Source organism: Pseudophryne corroboree, chromosome 2 (assembly GCF_028390025.1).
Source record: "Pseudophryne corroboree isolate aPseCor3 chromosome 2, aPseCor3.hap2, whole genome shotgun sequence".
NCBI classification, from domain to species: Eukaryota; Metazoa; Chordata; class Amphibia; order Anura; family Myobatrachidae; genus Pseudophryne; species Pseudophryne corroboree.
Window position 1 is genome coordinate 616426918 of NC_086445.1, and position 24803 is coordinate 616451720.

Here is a 24803-nt window from a genome sequence, read left to right on the forward strand (position 1 = left end):
AACCCAAATATATACAAACAGAAAGTTCAGCACTCACCATAGCAAGCTCACTTATCCTCACAAAATGTTGTGAGGATAAGTGAGCTTGCTATGGTGAGTGCTGAACTTTCTGTATATATAGATAGAGATAGAGAGAGAGAGAGAGAGAGAGAGAGAGAGATGTGCTCACAAGTTGATCTGAAATAATATGTTCTAAGATCTTTGAGTTATAGAGATTAATGTCCACAACTAAGTTTTCCTGGAACATACAAGAGATATAAGGGTATATTCAATTCGTGCCAGTATCTCCAACCGTCGAAAAAACTGCACTTTTCAACAGTTTTAGGTTGACAGTTTTAGGTCGAATTTGCATTCAATCTATTCAATGAAAGGGCAGTTTTTTTGACTATCGGAAAAAAAATGGCACTTGTCGAAAAACACGTGGATCGTGAGTTACTTGCCGATCCAAGTGTTTCTGGCGAAAATGCGTCTGTTTTCAACAGTTTGCCGCTGATGCAGATTCGACTTGTAAACAAGTCAAATCTGCATTTGTCGGAATTCTGGCCGGAGTGGCCGTTTCCGGCCAGCACTGAATAGGGGCGTGTCAGATCCTCTCCGTCGGAGAGGATCCGACATCAATTGAATATACCCCTAAGTGGAAGTCTATTAGCAATTGGGATAATAAGTGACAACCAGGGCCGTAACTACGTGTGTGCCAAGGGGGCTTGGCACACAGCGCAGTTGCCCTGAGGGCGCAACGGCCAGCGGCATGTAATGAGTCAAATTGACTCATTACATGCCGCCTCTGCTGTGTGCGCCGCCGCCGCGCTGTGGAGGGGAAGACAGAAGCGCCGAGCAGCGGAGAGAAGGAGGAGGAGGGAGGGGGAGCAGGGAGCCGCAGAAGCGCTATTTGATTGGTAGTAAGCGCCGCTGCAGCATCCCCCTCTTTTTCTGTATTGGCTGCCCGGCGCTGCTATGGATGCTGGGATGCGGTTCCTTCATCCCAGCATCCACAGCAGCGCCAGGCAGCCAATACAGAAGAAGAGGGGGATGCTGCAGCGGCGCTTACTACCAATCAAATAGCGCTACTGCGGCTCCCTGGTCCCCCTCCCTCCTCTTCCTTCTCATCTCACTGCCTGCACCGAGGGAGCTGCCAGCACGAGGAGCCTGTCAGGTAAGTATCTCTCTCTCTCTCTCTCTCTTTTAGGGGGACACCGTCTGCCATAATGTGTAAAAAGGGGTCCTGGCTGCCGCATTGTGTAAAAAGGGGGACTGGCTGCCGCAATGTGTAAAAAGGGGTCCTGGCTGCCGCATTGTGTAAAAAGGGGTCCTGGCTGCCGCATTGTGTAAAAAGGGGGACTGGCTGCCGCAATGTGTAAAAAGGGGGCCTGGCTGCCGCAATGTGTAAAAAGGGGGACTGGCTGCCGCATTGTGTAAAAAGGGGGACTGGCTGCTGCAATGTGTAAAAAGGGGGACTGTCTGCCGTAATGTGTAAAAAGGGGGCCTGGCTGCCGCAATGTGTAAAAAGGGGGACTGGCTCCCGTAATGTGTAAAAAGGGGGCCTGGCTGCCGCAATGTGTATAAAGGGGGACACCGTCTGCTGTAATGTGTAAAAAGGGGGCCTGGCTGCCGCAATGTGTATAAAGGGGGACACCGTCTGCTGTAATGTGTAAAAAGGGGGACTGTCTGCTGTAATGTGTAAAAAGGGGGCCTGGCTGCCGCAATGTGTAAAAAGGGGGACTGGCTCCCGTAATGTGTAAAAAGGGGGCCTGGCTGCCGTAATGTGTATAAACGGGGACGCTGTCTGCTGTAATGTGTAAAAAGGGGGAATGTCTGCTGTAATGTGTCAAAAGGAGGACGCTGTCTGCTGTAATGTGTAAAAAGGGGGACTGTCTGCTGTAATGTGTCAAAAGGGGGACGCTGTCTGCTGTAATGTATAAAAGGGGCTCTACCTGGTGTAGTGGCGCTACTGTGCAGCGTAATTTGAATAATGTAGACTACTGTGCACCGTAGTATGAATTGCTATTATTTTGTGGCCACGCCCCTTCCCCATGAAGCCACGCCCCTCTAAATTTTTCTTCCATGGTGGTGGGGGGGGGGGGGGGGGGGGCACCACTGTCGTTTCTTGCACACTGCGCTAAAATGCCTAGTTACGGCACTGGTGACAACTTATTACTTTTCTAAGAATATAAAAATACACTGTTATAAACAATGTAACAACTGAATACTAATGTGAAAATATAATAGCACTGATGTTCATTCACTGAAGATACAATAATTTCTTATAAAGAACTGACTTTGACTCTGGTAACATCATGTTCCACAATTAACATAGCAGGTTTGTGTGTTAATATCGGTTATCCCTGTTATTAATGTGATAGGTTCATGTTCATTAATATTTATTAAAGAGGACTACAATTCAACCAGACAGACCGGTACCCATACAAATTCTTCAATAGCTCTGTAGCATTTACAATGGTAAATAACTTAAAATATACCAAAGTTAAGAGATGGGGAAGAGGGGGGGAAGGGGGGGGGTGACACCCACAAAGAGAGAAAATAACCTCTACCACAGCCATCCCTATCTGAAGAGACTGTTTAGTATTTCTAGCCATCCTTATAATATAAACTTCCTTACATCTACGGGACCCGGGTCTCCAGTGGTCATCAGTAAGGCGATGTGTTCCTGGCCAGCAGTTCTGAAATACCTTAAAAAGGCTAATTCTTAGTGTACTTTTTGTAAGTAGGTTTAACAAGTGTCTATGGGGGAGTGATTGTGGTGAGTGAATGGGAATAGCTTTCAGGGACATGGTCATATAATTTTAAGGGAAGCATGGGAAGGTTTAGTGTGTGAAATGTCTTAGGGGGGGGGTGTATTATGGTATGCCGGCGGTCGGCCTCCCGGCACCGGCATACCGACCGCCGGCATACCGACAGTGTGGCGGGCGCAAATGAGCCCCTTGCGGGCTCGCTGCGCTCGCCACGGTGCGGGCACGGTGCCGTCCAGGGGGGTTGTGGACCCCCACGAGGGAGAATAAGTGTCGGTATACCGGCTGTCGGGATTCCGGCGCCGTTATACAGAACGCCGGGATCCCGACAGCCGGCATACTGAAGACCACCCCTTAGGGGGATTCCTGCACGGAGGCAACAGAAGCCAATCCCGGAAGTTTTTAATTCCCCAAAATACCCATGATTATAATCAAGAAATCCTGGGTATTACTGGATTCAAAACACTGTGGATTTGCACAGGGGCAGTGGCATAATACTTACCTTCTCAGTTGTGCTCACATTAGTAAGTCCTCCCAGGGTCTCCCAGCTACCCATGGAGTAAATTAGTTACTCTCAGTCACTGGCAGCTCACTATGCCTAATTCAAATGTGCTTGGAGGTGGCATCACAGTGGAAGCAGCGATGCACTAATATGATAATACAGCAGGAGGAGTTTGATGTAAGTAGATGTCTCATGCATGCATTAGTGATTGGATCACCTGTGACACTATCGGCCAGCTTCATGATGCATAAGGTCACGCAGCTGGCCGTCGCAGTTCTTACAAAGAGGACAGGAAATCTCTGTCTTCTCACCGAGATCCTGGCCTCGCCACTCCACCAAAATAGTGGCGACACGACTCCTTTTTCGGAAAACAGGCTGTTGCCGCCCCCTCCCAAACAGCTGCAAACTGTCAAGTGTTACTTTTTGCTATGTGCCACAGATTTGAGGGGATCTGAATTGGGCCCACTGTGAAGTGGTAACAGGCAGAGTGACTGTGAACAGATTCAGTCACACATAGATATACAGTACAAGTATTGCACATCAAAGTTAGTGCAGTTTTGCGAAGCGCTGTTTTTGCATTACATTGCAATTAAGACGCACATTCAGGCAAAAAAGATGCTCTGCTGGGACCTGGCGCGCCGAGAAGAGATGTTTGGCGTGACTGCAGCAATAGTGTATGAGGGCACATCTGTAGGATATATTTCAACTTTAGTCCTTATCCAAATTCTAGCTTTATGTTTTCTTGAATTTAATAATAAGATTTTAAACCTACCGGTAAATCTATTTCTCCTAGTCCGTAGAGGATGGTGGGGACACCGTAAGGACCATGGGGTATAGACAGGCTCCGCAGGAGATAGGGCACCTAAAAAGAACTTTTACTATGGGTGTGCACTGGCTCCTCCCTCTATGCCCCTCCTCCAGACCTCCGTTAGAGAACTGTGCCCAGAGGAGATGGACAATACAAGGCAGGATTTAGAAATCCAAGGGCAAGATTCATACCAGCCCACACCAATCATACCATGTAACCTGGATCATACATAACCAGTTAACAGTATGAACAAACGACAGTAACGGTCCAAGACCGATTCCAACTGTAACAGAACCCTTATGTAAGCAACAACTATATACAAGTCTTGCAGAGTTTCCGCACTGGGACGGGCGCCCAGCATCCTCTACGGACTAGGAGAAAAAGATTTACCGGTAGGTTTAAAATCTTATTTTCTCTTACGTCCTAGAGGATGCTGGGGACTCCGTAAGGACCATGGGGTTTATACCAAAGCATCCAATCGGGCGGGAGAGTGCGTATGACTCTGCAGCACCGACTGAGCAAACGCTAGGTCCTCATGAGCCAGAGTATCAAATTTGTAGAATTTAGCAAAAGTGTTTGACCCCGACCAAGTCGCTGCTCGGCAAAGCTGTAATGTCGAGACGCCTCGGGCAGCCGCCCAAGAAGAACCCACCTTCCTAGTGGAATGGGCCTTAACCGAATTTGGTATCGGCAATCCAGCCGTTAAATGAGCCTGCTGAATCGTATTACAGATCCAGCGAGCAATAGTCTGCTTCGAAGCAGGTGCGCCAATCTTATTAGCAGCATACAGGACAAACAGAGCCTCTGTTTTCCTAATTCTAGCCGTCCTGGCTACATAAATCTTTAAGGCCCCGACTACGTCCAGGGATCTGGAATCCTCCAGGTCACTTGTAGCCACAGGCACCACAATAGGTTGATTCATATGGAATGAAGAAACCACTTTAGGCAAAAATTGCGGACGTGTCCTCAATTCAGCTCGATCCACATGAAAAATCGAGTAGGGGCTCTTGTGTGACAAAGCCGCCAATTCTGACACTCGCCTTGCTGATGCTAAGGCCAACAACATGACCACCTTCCAGGTAAGAAATTTCAACTCAACCTTGTTAAGCGGTTCAAACCAGTGTGATTTTAGGAACTGCAACACCACGTTCAGGTCCCATGGTGCCACTGGAGGCACAAAAGGGGGCTGGATGTGCAGCACTCCCTTTACAAACGTTTGGACTTCTGGAAGAGAAGCCAATTCCTTCTGAAAGAAAATCGAGAGGGCCGAAATCTGTACCTTAACAGAGCCTAATTTCAGGCCCATATACACTCCTGTCTGTAGGAAGTGGAGAAAACGACCCAGATGAAAATCTTCCGTAGGTGCATTCTTGGTCTCACACCAAGACACATACTTTCGCCAGATACGGTGATAGTGCTTTACCGTCACCTCCTTCCTAGCCTTTATTAAAGTAGGGATGACCTCTTCCGGAATCCCCTTTTTCGCTAGGATTCGGCATTCAACCGCCATGCCGTCAAACGTAACCGCGGTAAGTCTTGAAATACACAGGGCCCCTGTTGCAATAGGTCTTCCCTCAGAGGAAGAGGCCAGGGATCTCCTGTGAGCATCTCTTGTAGATCCGAGTACCAGGCCCTTCGAGGCCAGTCTGGGACAACGAGTATCGTCTGTACTCTTCTTCGTCTTATGATCCTCAACACTTTTGTGATGAGAGGAAGAGGAGGAAACACGTAGACCGATTTGAACACCCACAGTGTTACCAGAGCGTCTACTGCTACTGCCTAAGGATCCCGAGACCTGGCACAATACCTCCGAAGCTTCTTGTTGAGGCGTGACGCCATCATGTCTATTTGAGGAGTTCCCCAAAGACGCGTTACGTCTGCAAAGACTTCTTGATGAAGTCCCCACTCTCCTGGATGGAGATCGTGTCTGCTGAGGAAGTCTGCTTCCCAGTTGTCCACTCCCGGAATGAAGACAGCTGACAGAGCGCTTACGTGATTTTCCACCCAACGAAGAATCCTGGTGGCTTCCGCCATCGCGACTCTGCTTCTTGTCCCGCCTTGGCGGTTCACATGAGCCACTGCTGTGACATTGTCTGACTGAATCAGAACCGGTAGGTTTCGAAGAAGACTCTCCGCTTGTCGAAGGCCGTTGTAAATGGCCCTGAGTTCCAACACATTGATGTGTAGACAGGACTCCTGGTCTGACCACAGTCCCTGAAAACTTCTTCCTTGTGTGACTGCTCCCCATCCTCGGAGGCTCGCGTCTGTGGTAACCAGGATCCAATCCTGAATTCCGAAACTGCGACCCTCCAGCAGGTGAGTACTTTGCAACCACCACAGGAGAGACACCCTGGCCCCAGGGGACAGAGTTATTTTCCGATGTAAGTGCAGATAGGACCCGGACCACTTGTCCAGAAGGTCCCATTGAAAAGTCCTTGCATAGAACCTTCCGAAGGGAATGGCCTCGTAGGCCGCCACCATTTTTCCCAGAACTCGAGTGCATTGGTGAACTGACACCCTTTTCGTTTTTAGCAGGTCTCGGACCATGTTCTGGATGTCCTGGGCTTTCTCCAGTGGGAGAAAGACCTTCATTTGTTCCGTATCCAGTATCATACCTAGGAACGGTAGTCGAGTTGTCGGAATCAACTGTGACTTCGGTAGATTTAGAATCCAACCGTGTTGCTGGAGCACTCTCAGAGAGAGCGCCACACTGCTCAGCAATTTCTCTCTGGATCTCGCTTTTATTAGGAGATCGTCCAAGTATGGGATAATTGTGACTCCATGCTTGCGCAGGACCACCATCATTTCCGCCATTATCTTGGTGAAAATCCTCGGGGCCGTGGAAAGCCCAAACGGCAACGTCTGAAATTGGTAATGACAATCCTGTACAGCGAATCTCAGGTATTCCTGATGGGGGGAATATATGGGGACATGAAGGTACGCATCCTTTATGTCCAGAGACACCATAAAGTCCCCCTCCTCCATATTGGCTATTATCGCTCTGAGTGATTCCATTTTGAATTTGAATCTTTTTATGTACAGATTTAGGGATTTCAGATTCAAAATAGGTCTGACCGAACCGTCCGGTTTCGGGACCACAAATAGGGTTGAGTAGTAACCTCTTCCCTGCTGGTTCAGGGGAACCCTGATTATTACTTGCTGTAGACACAGCGTTTGAATTGCAGCTAAGACTACATCCCGTTCCGATGTGGAAGCTGGTAGGGCCGATTTGAAAAATCGGCGCGGGGGCACCTCCTCGAATTCCAGTTGGTAACCCTGGGAAACTATTTCCAACACCCAAGGATTCAGGCCTGAGCTGACCCAGGCCTGGCTGAAAAGTCAAAGACGTGCCCCACCGGTGCGGACTCCCTCAGGGGAGCCCCAGCGTCATGCTGTGGGCTTTGGAGTAGCCGGGGAGGACTTTTGTTCCTGGGCACCTGCCGAAACAGGTGCTCTTTTGCCTCTGCCCTTACCTCTGGCGAGGAAGGAGGATCCCCGACCTCTTCTGGGCTTGTGCGACCGAAAGGACTGCATCTGATAGGGTGGTACTTTCTTTTGCTGTTGGGGAATAAATGGTAAAAAGTTTGATTTACCTGCTGTAGCTGTGGAAACCAGGTCCGTCAGCCCATCCCCAAACAATACATCTCCCTTATAGGGTAGAACTTCCATATGTTTTTTGGAATCTGCGTCACCTATCCATTGGCGAGTCCATAAGGATCTTCTCGCAGAGATAGAGATGGCATTGGCCCTAGAAGCCAGCAAACCAATGTCCCTTTGAGCATCCCTCATAAATAAGACTGCGTCTTTAATATGTGACTCCCAACGCTCCCTGTCCTGTTTAGGGAAGGGGTATGCCATATAAATTCTTTTGGGTATCTGCGGTCTCTTTTCCGGAGTCTCCCAAGCTTTTTCAAAGAAATCATTTAGTTCATGAGATGTGGGAAAATTTATAATCTGTTTCTTTCCCTTAAACATGTGCACCCTTGTGTCGGGGACCGAGGGTTCATCCGCAATATGCAACACATCCCTTATTGCCACAATCATACACTGAATGCTTTTTGTCACCCTAGGGTGCAATTTCACTTCGTCATAGTCGACACTGGAATCAGAGTCCGTGTCGGTAGTAGTGTCTTGTGTTAAGGGACGCTTTTGAGACCCCGACGGGCCCTGTGAGTCGGTCCAATCCGAGGATTGACCCCCTGATGTCCCCCCTAATTCAGCCTTATCAAGCCTCTTATGTAAGGATGCCACACTTGCATTTAACATATGCCACATGTCCATCCATTCCTGAGTCGGCACAACTGACGGGGACACACCACTCATTTGCTCCACCTCCTCCTTGGAAAAGCCTTCCGCTTCAGACATGTCGACACCACGTACCGACACCCCACACACACAGGGATTAACCTATAAGGGGACAAAACCCCAACCAGGCCCTTAGGAGAGACAGAGAGAGAGTATGCCAGCACACACCCAGCGATTCACAACACTGGAAAAATATGACCAGATAGCGCTTTTATATATAAAATTACCAGATTCCCACTCACTGCGCTCAAAATGCCCCCCTCCTCTTTTTTCCAGCCTGAATGTTCAACAGGGAAGAGACCAGGGAGCCAACGTTTTCCTCATGCAGCTTCTGTGGAGAAAATGGCGCTGGTTAGTGCTGGGGATCAAGCTTTGCCCACCCGACGGCGGGCTTCGGTCCCGGTGATTTTTTTTATAGAAAATGGCGGGGGATCGTAGAATTACTGCCCAGCAGCCTAATCTACCTTGTCAGTGCCCAAATGTGAGGTTTATTGCTGCCCAGGCTGCCCAGGGCGCCCCCCCCTGCGCCCTGCACCCTTCAGTGCTGCTCTGTGTGTGTGAATGGGAGCAATGGCGCGCAGCTTACCGCTGCGCGCCTTACCTCATGAAGATCTGATGTCTTCTGCCGCCTATGATGTCTTCTGCCTTCTCATACTCACCCGGCTTCTATCTTCGGCATCTGTGAGCAGAGCCGGCCATAGGCATAGGCAAACTAGGCAATTGCCTAGGGCATTTGATATGCCTAGGGGCATCAGCAGCTTATGCTGATTAAAAATAAGAATTTACTTACCGATAATTCTATTTCTCGTAGTCCGTAGTGGATGCTGGGGACTCCGTAAGTACCATGGGGAATAGCGGCTCCGCAGGAGACTGGGCACATCTAAAGAAAGCTTTAGGACTATCTGGTGTGCACTGGCTCCTCCCCCTATGACCCTCCTCCAAGCCTCAGTTAGGATACTGTGCCCGGACGAGCGTACACAATAAGGAAGGATCTTGAATCCCGGGTAAGACTCATACCAGCCACACCAATCACACCGTACAACTTGTGATCTGAACCCAGTTAACAGCATGATAACAGAGGAGCCTCTAGAAAAGATGGCTCATTACAGCAATAACCCGATTTTTTGGTAACAATAACTATGTACCAGTATTGCAGACAATCCGCACTTGGGATGGGCGCCCAGCATCCACTACGGACTACGAGAAATAGAATTATCGGTAAGTAAATTCTTATTTTCTCTAACGTCCTAAGTGGATGCTGGGGACTCCGTAAGGACCATGGGGATTATACCAAAGCTCCCAAACGGGCGGGAGAGTGCGGATGACTCTGCAGCACCAAATGAGAGAACTCCAGGTCCTCCTCAGCCAGGGTATCAATTTTGTAGAATTTTACAAACGTATTTGCTCCTGACCAAGTAGCTGCTCGGCAAAGTTGTAAAGCCGAGACCCCTCGGGCAGCCGCCCAAGATGAGCCCACCTTCCTTGTGGAGTGGGCATTTACAGATTTTTGGCTGTGGCAGGCCTGCCACAGAATGTGCAAGCTGAATTGTACTACAAATCCAACGAGCAATAGTCTGCTTAGAAGCAGGAGCACCCAGTTTGTTGGGTGCATACAGGATAAACAGCGAGTCAGTTTTCCTGACTCCAGCCGTCCTGGAAACATATATTTTCAGGGCCCTGACAACGTCTAGCAACTTGGAGTCCTCCAAGTCCCTAGTAGCCGCAGGCACCACAATAGGTTGGTTCAGGTGAAACGCTGAAACCACCTTAGGGAGAAACTGAAGACGAGTCCTCAATTCCGCCCTGTCCGAATGGAAAATCAGATAAGGGCTTTTACAGGATAAAGCCGCCAATTCTGACACGCGCCTGGCCCAGGCCAGGGCCAACAGCATGACCACTTTCCATGTGAGATATTTTAACTCCACAGATTTAAGTGGTTCAAACCAATGTGACTTTTGGAACCCAAAAACTACATTGAGATCCCAAAGTGCCACTGGAGGCACAAAAGGAGGCTGTATATGCAGTACCCCTTTTACAACGTCTGAACTTCGGGGACTGAAGCTAGTTCTTTTTGGAAGAAAATTGACAGGGCCGAAATTTGAACCTTAATGGACCCCAATTTCAGGCCCATAGACACTCCTGTTTGCAGGAAATGTAGGAATCGACCCAGTTGAATTTCCTCCGTCGGGCCTTACTGGCCTCGCACCACGCAACATATTTTCGCTAAATGCGGTGATAATGTTTTGCGGTTACATCCTTCCTGGCTTTGATCAGGATAGGGATGACTTCATCCGGAATGCCTTTTTTTCTTCAGGATCCGGTGTTCAACCGCCATGCCGTCAAACGCAGCCGCGGTAAGTCTTGGAACAGACAGGGTCCTTGCTGGAGCAGGTCCCTTCTTAGAGGTAGAGGCCACGGATCCTCCGTGAGCATCTCTTGAAGTTCCGGTTACCAAGTCCTTCTTGGCCAGTCCGGAGCCACGATATATAGTGCTTACTCCTCTCCATCTTATCAATCTCAGTACCTTGGGTATGAGAGGCAGAGGAGGGAACACATACACTGACTGGTACACCCACGGTGTTACCAGAGCGTCTACAGCTATTGCCTGAGGGTCCCTTGACCTGGCGCAATACCTGTCGAGTTTTTCCCAACGGTTTATAATCATGTGGAAGACTTCTGGGTGAAGTCCCCACTCTCCCGGGTGGAGGTTGTGCTGAGGAAGTCTGCTTCCCAGTTGTCCACTCCCGGAATGAATACTGCTGACAGTGCTATCACATGATTTTCCGCCCAGCGAAGAATCCTTGCAGCTTCTGCCATTGCCCTCCTGCTTCTTGTGCCACCCTGTCTGTTTACGTGGGTGACTGCCGTGATGTTGTCCGACTGGATCAACACCGGCTGACCTTGAAGCAGAGGTCTTGCTAAGCTTAGAGCATTGTAAATGGCCCTTAGCTTCAGGATATTTATGTGAAGTGATGTCTCCAGGCTTGACCATAAGCCCTGGATATTCCTTCCCTGTGTGACTGCTCCCCAGCCTCGCAGGCTGGCATCCGTGGTCACCAGGACCCAGTCCTGAATGCCGAATCTGCGGCCCTCTAGAAGATGAGCACTCTGCAACCACCACAGGAGGGACACCCTTGTCCTTGGTGACAGGGTTATCCGCTGATGCATCTGAAGATGCGACCCGGACCATTTGTCCAGCAGGTCCCACTGGAAAGTTCTTGCGTGGAATCTGCCGAATGGGATTGCTTCGTAGGAAGCCACCATTTTACCCAGAACCCTTGTGCATTGATGCACTGAGACTTGGCTCGGTTTTAGGAGGTTCCTGACTAGCTCGGATAACTCCCTGGCTTTCTCCTCCGGGAGAAACACCTTTTTCTGGACTGTGTCCAGGATCATCCCTAGGAACAGAAGACAAGTCGTCGGAACCAGCTGCGATTTTGGAATATTGAGAATCCAATCGTGCTGCCGCAACACTACCTGAGATAGTGCTACACCGACCTCCAACTGTTCCCTGGATCTTACCCTTATCAGGGAATCGTCCAAGTAAGGGATAACTAAAATTCCCTTCCTTCGAAGGAATATCATCATTTCGGCCATTACCTTGGTAAAGACCCGGGGTGCCGTGGACCATCCATACGGCAGCGTCTGAACTGATAGTGACAGTTCTGTACCATAAACCTGAGGTACCCTTGATGAGAAGGGTAAATTTTGACATGAAGGTAAGCATCCTTGATGTCCCGAGACATCATGTAGTCCCCTTCTTCCAGGTTCGCAATCACTGCTCTGAGTGACTCAATCTTGAATTTGAACCTCTGTATGTAAGTGTTCAAAGATTTTAGATTTAGAATCGGTCTCACCGAGCCGTCCGGCTTCGGTACCACAACAGTGTGGAATTATACCCCGTTCCCTGTTGCAGGAGGGGTACCTTGATTATCACCTGCTGGGAATACAGCTTGTGAATGGCTTCCAAAACTGTCTCCCTGTCAGAAGGAGACATCGGTAAAGCCGACTTTAGGAAACGGCGAGGGGGAGACGTCTCGAATTCTAATTTGTACCCCTGAGATATCACCTGAAGGATCCAGGGGTCTACTTGCGAGTGAGCCCACTGCGCGCTGAAATTCATTGAGACGGGCCCCCCACCGTGCCTGATTCTGCTTGTAAAGCCCCAGCGTCATACTGAGGGCTTGGCAGAGGCGGGAGAGGGTTTCTGTTCCTGGGAACTGGCTGATTTCTGCAGCCTTTTTCCTCTCCCTCTGTCACGGGGCAGAAATGAGGAACCTTTTGCCCGCTTGTCCACGAAAAGACTGCGCCTGATAATACGGCGTCTTCTCATGTTGAGAGGCGACCTGGGGTACAAACGTGGATTTCCCAGCTGTTGCCGTGGCCACCAGGTCTGAAAGACCGACCCCAAATAACTCCTCCCTTTAATAAGGCAATACTTCCAAATGCCGTTTGGAATACGCATCACCTGACCACTGACGTGTCCATAACCTTCTACTGGTAGAAATGGACAACGCACTTAGACTTGATGCCAGTCGGCAAATATTCCGCTGTGCATCACGCATATATAGAAATGCATCTTTTAAATGCTCTATAGGCAAAAATATACTGTCCCTATCTAGGGTATCAATATTTTTAGTCAGGGAATCCGACCACGCCAACCCAGCACTGCACATCCAGGCTGAGGCGATTGCTGGTCGCAGTATAACACCAGTATGTGTGTAAATACATTTTAGGATACCCTCCTGCTTTCTATCAGCAGGATCCTTAAGGGCGGCCATCTCAGGAGAGGGTAGAGCCCTTACAAGCGTGTGAGCGCTTTATCCACCCTAGGGGATGTTTCCCAACGCACCCTAACCTCTGGCAGGAAAGGATATAATGCCAATAACATTTTAGAAATTATCAGTTGTTATCGGGGGAAAACCATGCATCATCACACACCTCATTTAATTTCTCAGATTCAGTAAAACTACAGGTAGTTTTTCCTCACCGAACATAATACCCCTTTTTGGTGGTACTCGTATTATCAGAAATGTGTAAAACATTTTTCATTGCCTCAATCATGTAATGTGTGGCCCTACTGGAAGTCACATTTGTCTCTTCACCGTCGACACTGGAGTCAGTATCCGTGTCGGCGTCTATATCTGCCATCTGAGGTAACGGGCGCTTTAGAGCCCCCGACGGCCTATGAGACGTCTGGACAGGCCCAAGCTGAGTAGCCGGCTGTCTCATGTCAACCACTGTCTTTTATACAGAGCTGACACTGTCACGTAATTCTTCCAACAGTTCATCCACTCAGGTGTCAACCCCCTAGGGGGTGACATCACTATTACAGGCAATCTGCTCAGTCTCCACATCATTTTTCTCCTCATACATGTCGACACAAACGTACCGACATATAGCACACACACAGGGAATGCTCTGATAGAGGACAGGACCCCACTAGCCCTTTGGGGAGACAGAGGGAGAGTTTGCCAGCACACACCAGAGCGCTATATATATATATACACAGGGATAACCTTATATAAGTGTTTTTCCCCTTATAGCTGCTGTATCTTTAATACTGCGCGTAATTAGTGCCCCCCCCTCTCTTTTTTAACCCTTTCTGTAGTGTAGTGACTGCAGGGGAGAGACAGGGAGCTTCCCTCCAACGGAGCTGTGAGGGAAAATGGCGCCAGTGTGCTGAGGAGATAGGCTCCGCCCCCTTATCGGCGGCCTTATCTCCCGTTTTTCTATGTATTCAGGCAGGGGTTAAATGCATCCATATAGCCCAGGAGCTATATGTGATGCATTTTTTGCCGTCCAAGGTGTTTTTTATTGCGTCTCAGGGCGCCCCCCCCCCCCCAGCGCCCTGCACCCTCAGTGACCGGAGTGTGAAGTGTGCTGAGAGCAATGGCGCACAGCTGCAGTGCTGTGCGCTACCTTGTTGAAGACAGGACGTCTTCTGCCGCCGATTTTCCGGACCTCTTCTGCCTTCTGGCTCTGTAAGGGGGCCGGCGGCGCGGCTCTGGGACCCATCCAGGCTGGGCCTGTGATCGTCCCTCTGGAGCTAATGTCCAGTAGCCTAAGAAGCCCAATCCACTCTGCACGCAGGTGAGTTCGCTTCTTCTCCCCTTAGTCCCTCGATGCAGTGAGCCTGTTGCCAGCAGGTCTCACTGAAAATAAAACTTTCACTAAGAAGCTCAGGAGAGCCCCTAGTGTGCACCCTTCTCGTTCGGGCACAAAGATCTAACTGAGGCTTGGAGGAGGGTCATAGGGGGAGGAGCCAGTGCACACCAGATAGTCCTAAAGCTTTCTTTAGATGTGCCCAGTCTCCTGCGGAGCCGCTATTCCCCATGGTCCTTACGGAGTCCCCAGCATCCACTTAGGACGTTAGAGAAATGATATGCGGCATGCCTATATTCTGTGTGTAGCATTTCTTATGCAGATACAGCCACAGTCTCACAGAATATATAGGCAAGCTGCATATCATTTTAATCAGCAGAATCTGCTTGTGCATCCTAGCCACATATCAATGCAAATAAGATGCATTTTCATAAAAAAAGGTGCCCGACGTTAGCATTGAGGCAAGATTTATGAGGACACATCTGTATCCAAGCAGAGGCAGAGGTCACAGTGTTAGTGGCAGTGTGAGTGCTGTGTGCATGTGAGTGGGTTGGTTGTGCAGTAGTGTTCAGAACATGTGTAAGGAGCATTATGTGTGTCATGTAAAAATGCATTAATAATGTGCAACATATGTGTAAGGGGCACTATGTGTGTCATTATGTGTATAAGGGCATTAATAATGTGCGGCATATGTGTAACAGGGTACTACTGTATGTGTGTCATTATGTGTATAGGGGCACTAATGTGCAGCAAATGTGTAGGGCGCACTGTGTGTGTCATTATGTGTATAAGGGCATTTATAATGTGCGGCATATATGTAAGGGACATTATGTGTAAAAGGGCATTAATAAAGGTTGTCATAATGTGTAAGGCGCATTATGTTTATAAGGACATTAATAATGTGTAAGGGGCATTACTGTGTGGAATTATGTGTATAAATGCATTACTAATGTGTGGCATTATGTGTATAAGGTGCTCTACTATGTGGCGTTGCATATAGAAAGGGCACTACTGTGTTGTCTAATATGAATAAAGAGCAATAGGGTGTGGTATAATGTGAATAAGGAGCAATTCAGTGTGATGTAATGTGAATAAGGGGCTCTACTTTAAGGAGTAAGGTTTCTAAGGTAAAGTAATACTACTGTGGGATGTAATATGAATTATGGACACTATCGCATGATCAAATGTGAATAAAGTTGCAGTACTGTGTGGCGTAATCGAGTTACTATTGTGTGGCCATGCCCCTTGCCAGCAAAAACACACCCCTTTTGGGCTGTGCGACAAATGTGCGAACTGTTCCTATACAAACACCAAAATAAGGACTGCTATGGGTGAGTGGTGATGGTGCTGGGAAAGAGGTGCAAGGTCAAAGGTGGAACCAGCGGTGGTGCTAGGGGGCACCAGCCAAAATCTTGCCTAGGGCATCATATTGGTTAGGGCCGGCTCTGTCTGTGAGGAGGACGGCGGCGCGGCTCCGGGACGAACCCCAGGTGAGACCTGTGTTCCGACTCCCTCTGGAGCTAATGGTGTCCAGTAGCCTTAGAAACAGAGCCCAACCGTTAAGCCAGCCCTGCTTCTCTCCCCTCAGTCCCACGATGCAGGGAGCCTGTTGCCAACAGGACTCCCTGAAAATAAAAAACCTAACAAAATTCTTTTTCAACAGAAAACTCTGGAGAGCTCTCTGCAGTGCACCCATTCTCCTCTGGGCACAAGATCTAACGGAGGTCTGGAGGAGGGGCATAGAGGGAGGAGCCAGTGCACACCCATAGTAAAAGTTCTTTTAGGTGCCCTATCTCCTGCGGAGCCCGTCTATACCCCATGGTCCTTACGGAGTCCCCAGCATCCTCTAGGACGTAAGAGAAATTAACTTTGCCACATAATTCTTTTATTCACAGTTCAAAAAACGTTACAAGACCATCATAGGGTTATTCTTTCCATTCTTTGACCAGGAGGGCTATTTATCAAGGCAGTTTTCCTCCAGAAACGTATGCAGAAATTGCAGAAAACTTCTGCAAAAGGCTAGCTACCAGTACAGATCACAGCACCCATTATTATCAATGGGAAGTATGATCTGACCCCTATGTACAAAATCATGAAAAGCAAAGTTTTTCTCAGGTTAGTCCCTGATGTAGGACCTGGAGCAGTCGTTTCTGCTAATTACTCCTTTACTGCACAGATGGGGCTAAACTGTAGGAGGGGGCATTGGGCTGAGTGAAGAAGCCCTGGTACATGACTTCCAGGATTGTAGGGGGTGTTTAATACTTAGGGGAGGGGTGGATAGTGGAGTCGGCTTAATATTTATCATTTTCCAGTGGGTGCGCAGCTTCCTTGACTGCAGATATCTCAAGTTCCTGAAAATAGTTTTCTTAGCTTTGAATGGGACAAAAAAAAAAAAAAATAGACTGCCACCTTTCAGGAGGTTCTGGGGACTTGGGGACCAGAGTTCAGAAGCCAGAGCAATTCACCAACGAAAATCTGAAACTGCATATTAGGTGTGTGGAGCTGGAGCAGGGACCAGCTGCTGGAAGGCTGATATCGCTAGTTCTGGGCATAGTAGAGACAAGCTGCCAGTTTCCAACAAAAGGGGAGAGTCACAGCTTTAGGAGTATACTCTCAGAAAAAATCTAAGTCAGACAGAACCCAAGATATCTGGCTGGGTAGAGCAATTAACAGACTTGGATGAGGACCACTGCTTTCAAGTCGGATATCTCCGGTTCCCCAGGTCCAATTTTCAAAAATCTGGTACCCCTGGAAAGAGGGGACCCTCAGCTATCAGCCTAGGGCCCTTATACTCATGGGGCCCCTGGGCAAGAGCCCATTGAGCCCATACGAAAAGACGGCCCTGGGGGTGACTGCATATCATGGTGCTTTTCCTTCTCTTAATTAGACTATCTTCTACACCAGTGGTGGCCAACCCGCGGCTCTCGAGCCTCATGCGGCTCGATCCGCTCCCGGCCACCGCTGCCCGACACACAGCAACTTCTAAGGCTTAGAAGTTGCTGTGTGTTAATCTACAGTCTCTCCAGCGTGTGAGGAGAGGGGAGGAGAGCGCAGCGCGTGCCTCTCCTGTTCCTCTGACTCCTGCAGGGGTGTCTATCTTCAATTCGGTGCCGGGCCATAAGCCAATCAGAGCTCGCAGTCCGGCAGCTAAGCTTCTGATTGGCTGCTGGACCGCGAGCTCTGATTGGCTCACGGGCCGGCGCTGAATTGAAGATAGACACCGCTGCCGGAGTCAGAGGAACAGGAGAGGCGCGCGCTGCGCTCTCCTCCCCTCACAGCAGCAGCACGGTGAGCAGCACTTGGGGGGGGGGGGGAGCCACTGTGGGGACATGTGTATCTGCACTGGGGGCATATCTGGCACTGTAAGGACATGTGTATCTGGCACTGGGGGGCATATCTGGCGCTGGGGGCATATCTGGCACTGTTAGGACATGTGTATCTGGCACTGGGGGCATAGCTGGCACCGTGTGGACATGTGTATCTGGCACAGGGGGCATAGCTGGCACTGTAAGGACATGCATAGCTGGTACTGTGAAGACATGTATATCTGCACTGGGGGTATATCTGGCACTGTGGGGGCATGTGTATCTGGCACTGAGGGCATAGCTGGCACTGTGGGGACATGTGTATCTGGCACTGGGGACATAGCTGGCACTGTGGGGGCATGTGTATCTGGCACTGGGGGCATATATTTATCTGGCACTGTGTGGACATATGTGTATGTGACACTGTGGAGGGGAGTATATGTATCTGGCACTGTGGAGGCACCCATTTTTTGGCATTTTTATATGTATGTGGCACTGTACAACATGACTAAAAACGGAGTTATGACACAAGGTCATACTCCTACAATGTCATAACGAAAGATGTGCGCACAAAAATGGGGTGTGTCTTTGTGACGGTGCACGCATGATAGTGGCTCTTGACCTTTACTATGGATCTTTTCTGGCTCTTTGCCTCTGACTGGTTGGCCACCCCTGTTCTACACCATACTCACTTACTCACTACAACAGCACCTAGGTCTCGGTTTCAGCCACCCTGGTGCTTATATCAGTGTCATGTCCGTTGATGCTGAAATGTTTATTTACCTTGTACTTGTCCTTTATTGTCTAAAGGGCCCCATACACTACAACGATATGTCTGAGGCTGAAGTCGGAGGCGATTTCCCTTGAACTCTCCCGGGAGTGGTTCCATACGATTTGGTACATTTTGCATGCGACATATCGTATGCGATCCCAGCCATGCCTGCGGGAACCGACATATCACGAGTGCAGCACTAACGATCTTGGGGAGCCGATCCGACCCTCACGGGAACGCGCATCGGAAACACATCCAAAATGCCCGATTTAACCTGATATATCAGCCCAAATGCCCGAAATTGGATGAAATCGGGCATTATCGTTCTAGTGTATGGGGCCCTTTAGTCACTGTTCTTGTTTTATTCTTTCTTTTTTTTTAATGTACTTTGTTAGAACCCTTATGGCGCCATATAAATAAAGGCTAATAATAATACATACAAAGTACACTTAAGGGGGTACACACGTAGCAATTTTAAGCACACATCGCTCCGTGTGTATACCCCATAGCGATAGCAATGCGCAGCACTACGTGTCGCTATCGCTGACTCTAGATCGACCTGCATGCAGGCACAATCTGGCTAGATCTCATTGAGCCTTGCGGTCTAGTTAGGATCGGGCTACAACACATTGCAGCATGTGTACAGACACCCGCTGCAATGTGTGCTAAGCTCACATCGGGCTGAGGTGGTCATTTCGAGTTGTTCGCTCGCTAGCTACTTTTAGCAGAAATGCAAACGCTAGGCCGCCGCCCTCTGGGAGTGTGTCTTAGCATAGCAGAATAGCGAACGAAAGATTAGCAATTTTGCTATTAAGTATTTCCTTGCAGTTTCTGAGTAGCTCCAGACCTACTCCTAGATTGCGATCACCTCAGTCCGTTTAGTTCCTGGTTTGACGTCACAGACACGCCCTGCGTTCGGCCAGCCACTCCCCCGTTTCTCCAGCCACTCCTGCGTTTTCTGCTGGCACGCCTGCGTTTTTTAGCACACTCCCTGAAAACGGCCAGTTTCCGCCCAGAAACACCCACTTCCTGTCAATCACTCACCGATCAACGGAGCGACTGAAAACCTTTGTTCGCCCGTGAGTAAAATAGCATAGTTTTGTGTGAAACTGCTTAGTGCGTGCGCCCTGCGGTGCATACGCATGCGCAGAACTGACGGATTTTAGCCTAATAGCAATTCTGCTAAAAATAGCAGCGAGCGAACAACTCGGAATGACCCCCTGAGGCCGAATCGGCCCGTGTGTACCCCTTATTAGATAAATTAAATTGAAAATAAGAACAAGTTAATGTTATGCATCGGTCCTACTTATTATAATTAAATAAATCTGAATAATAATACAAAATGGAAAATGCATAAGCACTTTTCAGAGAAAAAGACACATACATACACACAGAAAATGAGGAAACACGCATTAGCACTGGGCATGCCACTGGCATTAAACATTTTGAATAAAAACACTAGTTTTTTTGTATAATAGCTCTTTTTAAGAAATGACCGCGCCGTGACTGTAGTCACAGCAGAATAATAATAATAATAATTTTAAAAAAAAGTTGTTTTTTTCTTTTTAGGCCATTTTGTCTAAACCAGCCAACCCTGCATGGAGGAGAAATTCACAAATTTGAAAGAGTCCTACATACTGTAGTGCCGTGGATGTAACATGCAGGGGCAGCAGTTATCACTACCACTATCCCTACTAGTTACACTTAGGGCCCAGTTCATGTTAGTACGCACATGCTTTAGCAAGTGCTATTTTCTAGGCTCCGGAATTGCTATTAATGTTAGTAAGTGGAGCTCTGAAATGCAGAGAAACACCCACTGGAGCAATCGTAAAATTCATTTGCAACTGTGTACGCCTGAGATCAGACCTATGGCTACGCAGACTAGCTGCGGCAGTAGCGACGCTGGCACCATGTTTCTCTACGTACATGATCACAGCTGAAGGCAAATACACGCCTCAGAGATGTGGCTGATAGCACTCCTCTAGTGGCTGATAGCACTCCTCTACCCCTACCTCTGGAGGATGGGTAGGGGCCCCAGTGCATTGCTTTGCCCAGGGGCCTACACTGCTGTTAAGACGGCCCTGCCAAGCTCCATACGTTATTTACTTTTTGGCTGCATTGTGTGGCATACTATTCAGACTGCAAGAGTTATTTATGTTACAGTACATTAAAAACATCCCTCCTATAATTTTGTATGGTATTTTAAACCTTATTTGAGCCAGAACTCTACTTGTCCAGTTTTGGCCTCAACAAAAAAAAGGCAGCTATTCATTAGTGCAACATAAGTAGTGACAAGTACAATAATCATTCAGAACCTGTGGCACAACGGATTTCTTTACTGAGACAGGTTTAAAAGATTTGCATTCCAGTATTCTTATTTTTTCATGTATATAAACACACACAAACATAAGTGTATGTGTGTGTGTGTGTGTGTGTGTGTGTGTGTGTGTGTGTATATACACACACACACACATATATATATTTATATATATATATATATATATATATATATATATATATATATATATATATATATAATGTATGAATATATATATATATATTTATGTTCTTCTTTAATCTATCTATATATACATGTAGATATATTTATATACACGCTATACACATGTAAGAAACAAAAAACTGTATATGTGAAGCAGTAAAATAAAATGCTCTAGGACAAATTTCTCTTTATCAAAAGTGCAAGATGATAATACAGTTCTATAATTAGCTGTAACACACAGACAGCATTGTAACTACCCCAGTTATAAATAACCGAACCTTACACGAATACAAACATACAGCAAGTTGTAATCACATGTAACTAATTCGTATCCGTTAGATGTACACGCAAATAGCGTTAGAGGATCAGAATCTCACCGAATGCTGACAAGACGTAGAGCAGGATCCAGGCGACTCCCTGAAGTTGCGGTGCCATCTTCTGCCGCCTCCAGCTCCAGAAAGGACTATGCAGGAGCTTAGAGGGAGTCACCCTGTAGTGGCTCGTACACTCCGGCGGCCTGGAGTCTGCGTGAAGGGATGTACATGTGCGGAGAGGGCCAGCCACAGCCAGCCGTCTCCTCCTCTGATGTGCCTCTTGCTCCTCCCGGTAACAGTAGTAAACATACTGCATACAGCGGCAGCATCTCACAGTGCGTTCTTACGTGCAATCGTGTGAGAGGCAAATATAAATATGCACGTGCAACATGGACAAATGTAATTATGAAGTAAAAGAAAAAAAGATTTGTATTTCTCTAACGTCCTAGTGGATGCTGGGGACTCCGTAAGGACCATGGGGATAGACGGGCTCCGCAGGAGACATGGGCACTTTAAGAAAGAATTTAGGTTCTGGTGTGCTCTGGCTCCTCCCTCTATGCCCCTCCTCCAGACCTCAGTTTGATACTGTGCCCAGAGCGAGCTGGGTGCTTTTCAGTGAGCTCTCCTGAGTTTGCTGAGAGAAAGTATTTTGTTAGGTTTTTTATTTTCAGGGAGCTCTGCTGGCAACAGACTCCCTGCATCGAGGGACTGAGGGGAGAGAAGCAGCCCTACTATCTGAAGCTATGTCCTGCTTCTTAGGCTACTGGACACCATTAGCTCCAGAGGGATCGTACGCAGGATCTCACCCTCGCCGTCCGATCCCAGAGCCGCGCCACCATCCCCCTCGCAGAGCCGGAAGACAGAAGCTGGGTGAGTATGAGAAGCAAGAAGACTTCGAAATCGGCGGCAGAAGACTCCGTTCTTCACTGAGGTAACGCACAGCACTGCAGCTGTGCGCCATTGCTCCCACACACCTCACATACTCCGGTCACTGTAAGGGTGCAGGGCGCAGGGGGGGCGCCCTGGGCAGCATTTGGACCTCCTTTTGGCAAAAGTAAACATATATACAGTTGGGCACTGTATATATGTATGAGCCCCCGCCAAGAAAATGTATATTTAAGCGGGACAGAAGCCCACCGTCGGGGGGGCGGGGCTTCTTCCTCAGCACTCACCAGCGCCATGTTTTTTCTCCACAGCACCGCTGAGAGGAAGCTCCCCGGTCTCTCCCCTGCTTATACCACGGTAGAAGAGAGGGTTTTAAAGAAGAGGGGGGGCACATAATTCGGCGCAGATAATAACAGCGCTACTGGGTAAACATTAAATTGCTGTGTTTTTTCCTGGGTCATATAGCGCTGGGGTGTGTGCTGGCATACTCTCTCTCTCTGTCTCTCCAAAGGGCCTTGTGGGGGAATTGTCTTCAGATGAGCATTCCCTGAGTGTGTGGTGTGTCGGTACGTGTGTGTCGACATGTCTGAGGTAAAAGGCTTTCCTAAGGAGGTGATGGAGCAAATGTGTGTGTGTGTGGTGTCTCCGTCGACAACGCCGACACCTGATTGGATATGTGAAATTAAGTGCTGAGGTAAATTTATTGCACAAAAGATTAGAGAACAGACAGGGAATCTACCCATGTCTGTCCCTATGTCGTAGAGACATTCAGAGTCTCACAACGCTCACTATCCAAAATAATAGCCACTGATATCGACACGGAGTCTGACTCCAGTGTCGACTACGATAATGCAAAGTTACAGCCAAAATGGCAGGAAAGTATTCAATATATGATTATTGTAATGAAAGATGTTTTGCATATCACTGATGACTCATCTGTCCCTGACACGAGGGTACACATGTTTAAGGGGAAGAAAGCTAAGGTAAATTTCCCTCCTCTCATGAAGAAAAAGAGCGGGAATCTCCAGACAAGAAGCTGCAGCTTCCCACAAAGAATTCTCAGGGAGTATCCTTTCCCTACTAGGGCCAGGGTACGATGGGAATCTTCCCCTAGGGTGGACAAAGCTTGTCACGTTTACCCAAAAGGTAGCGCTGACTTAACAGTTATCCTCAGGGATCCTGCAGATAGCATGCAGTAAAAGTACTTTGAAGTCCATTTACACACATGCTGGTACACTACTCAGACCGGTGATTGTGTCGGCATGGGGTTATAGCGCTGTAGCAGCGTGGACATGGAGACCCTAGTATGTGTATACATATATATATATATATATATATATATATATATAAAAGATGCTGTCTTATATATATATATATATATATATAAAACATGCCCAAAGAGACATTAGTCTACTGGGTTCTAGAGTCAACGCTATGTTGATTTCTGCTAGACGTGTCCTGTGGAACATGCACAGGTGATGCCAACTAAAAGAGGCATATGCAAGGTTTACCTTACAAGGCTGAGGAATTGTGTGGAGAAGGGCTCTCGGACCTGGTCTCCACAGCTATAGCTGGTAATTCTGATCTTTTGCCTTATATTCCCGCACAGCCTAAGAAAGCACGACATTATCAAATGCAGTCCTTTCGATCACAAAGCAAGAAAGTCCGAGGTGCGTCCTTTCTTGCCAGAGGCAGGGGCAGAGGAAAGAAGCTGCACAACACAGCTAGTTCCCAGGAACAGAAGTCCTCCCCGGCCTCTACAAAATCCACCGCAGGACGCTGGGGCTCCACAGGCGGAACTAGGCCTGGTGGGGGCACGTCTTCGAAATTTCAGCCACAAGTGGGTTCACTTCCAGGTGGATCCCTGGGCAATAAAAATTGTGTCTCAGGGATACAAGCTGGAAGTCGAAGAGATGCCCCCTCACCGATACCTCAAATCGGCCCGACCAGCTTCCCCCCACGAGAGGGAAATAGTGTTAACTGCAATTCACAAATTGTATCTTCAACAGGTGGTGGTCAAGGTTCCCCTCCTTTAACAGGGAAGGGTTATTATTCGACCATGTTTGTAGTCCCGAAACCGGACGGTTCGGTCAGACCCATATTGAATTTAAAATCCCTGAACATATACCTGAAAAGGTTCAAGTTCAAGATGGAATCGCTGAGAGCGGTCATCGCAAGCCTGGAAGGGGGGGATTTTATGGTGTCTCTGGACATAAAAGATGCATACCTTCATGTCCCCATTTATCCACCTCATCAGGCGTACCTCAGATTTGTGGTACAGGATTGTCATTACCAATTTCAGACGTTGCCGTTTGGTCTCTCCACGGCACCGAGAATATTTACCAAGGTGATGGCGGAAATGATGGTACTCCTGAGGAAGCAAGGGGTCACAATTATCCCATACTTGGACGATCTCCTCATAAAGGCGAGATCAAGAGAGCAGTTGCTGATCAGCGTAGCCCTTTCTCTGGAAGTGTTACGGCAACACGGCTGTGTCACAACTGAGGGCCTGAGCTGACGGGAGGCAGCCTCAGTTGTAGGGGCTGAGATGTACCGGAAC

General features: G+C 48.3%; 1 protein-coding gene across 1 annotated transcript in view; it reads right to left on the reverse strand.

The window, feature by feature from the left end:
- Window positions 1–21799, reverse strand: part of SHISA4 (shisa family member 4) — a 168283-nt gene extending 146484 nt beyond the window's left edge. The window contains exon 1 of the mRNA XM_063954811.1: window positions 21422–21799. Within this exon, the coding sequence (XP_063810881.1) occupies window positions 21422–21674 (253 nt within the window). The 5' untranslated portion in view covers window positions 21675–21799. The remainder of the gene's footprint in view (window positions 1–21421) is intronic.
- Between the last annotated feature and the right edge of the window lie 3004 nt (window positions 21800–24803).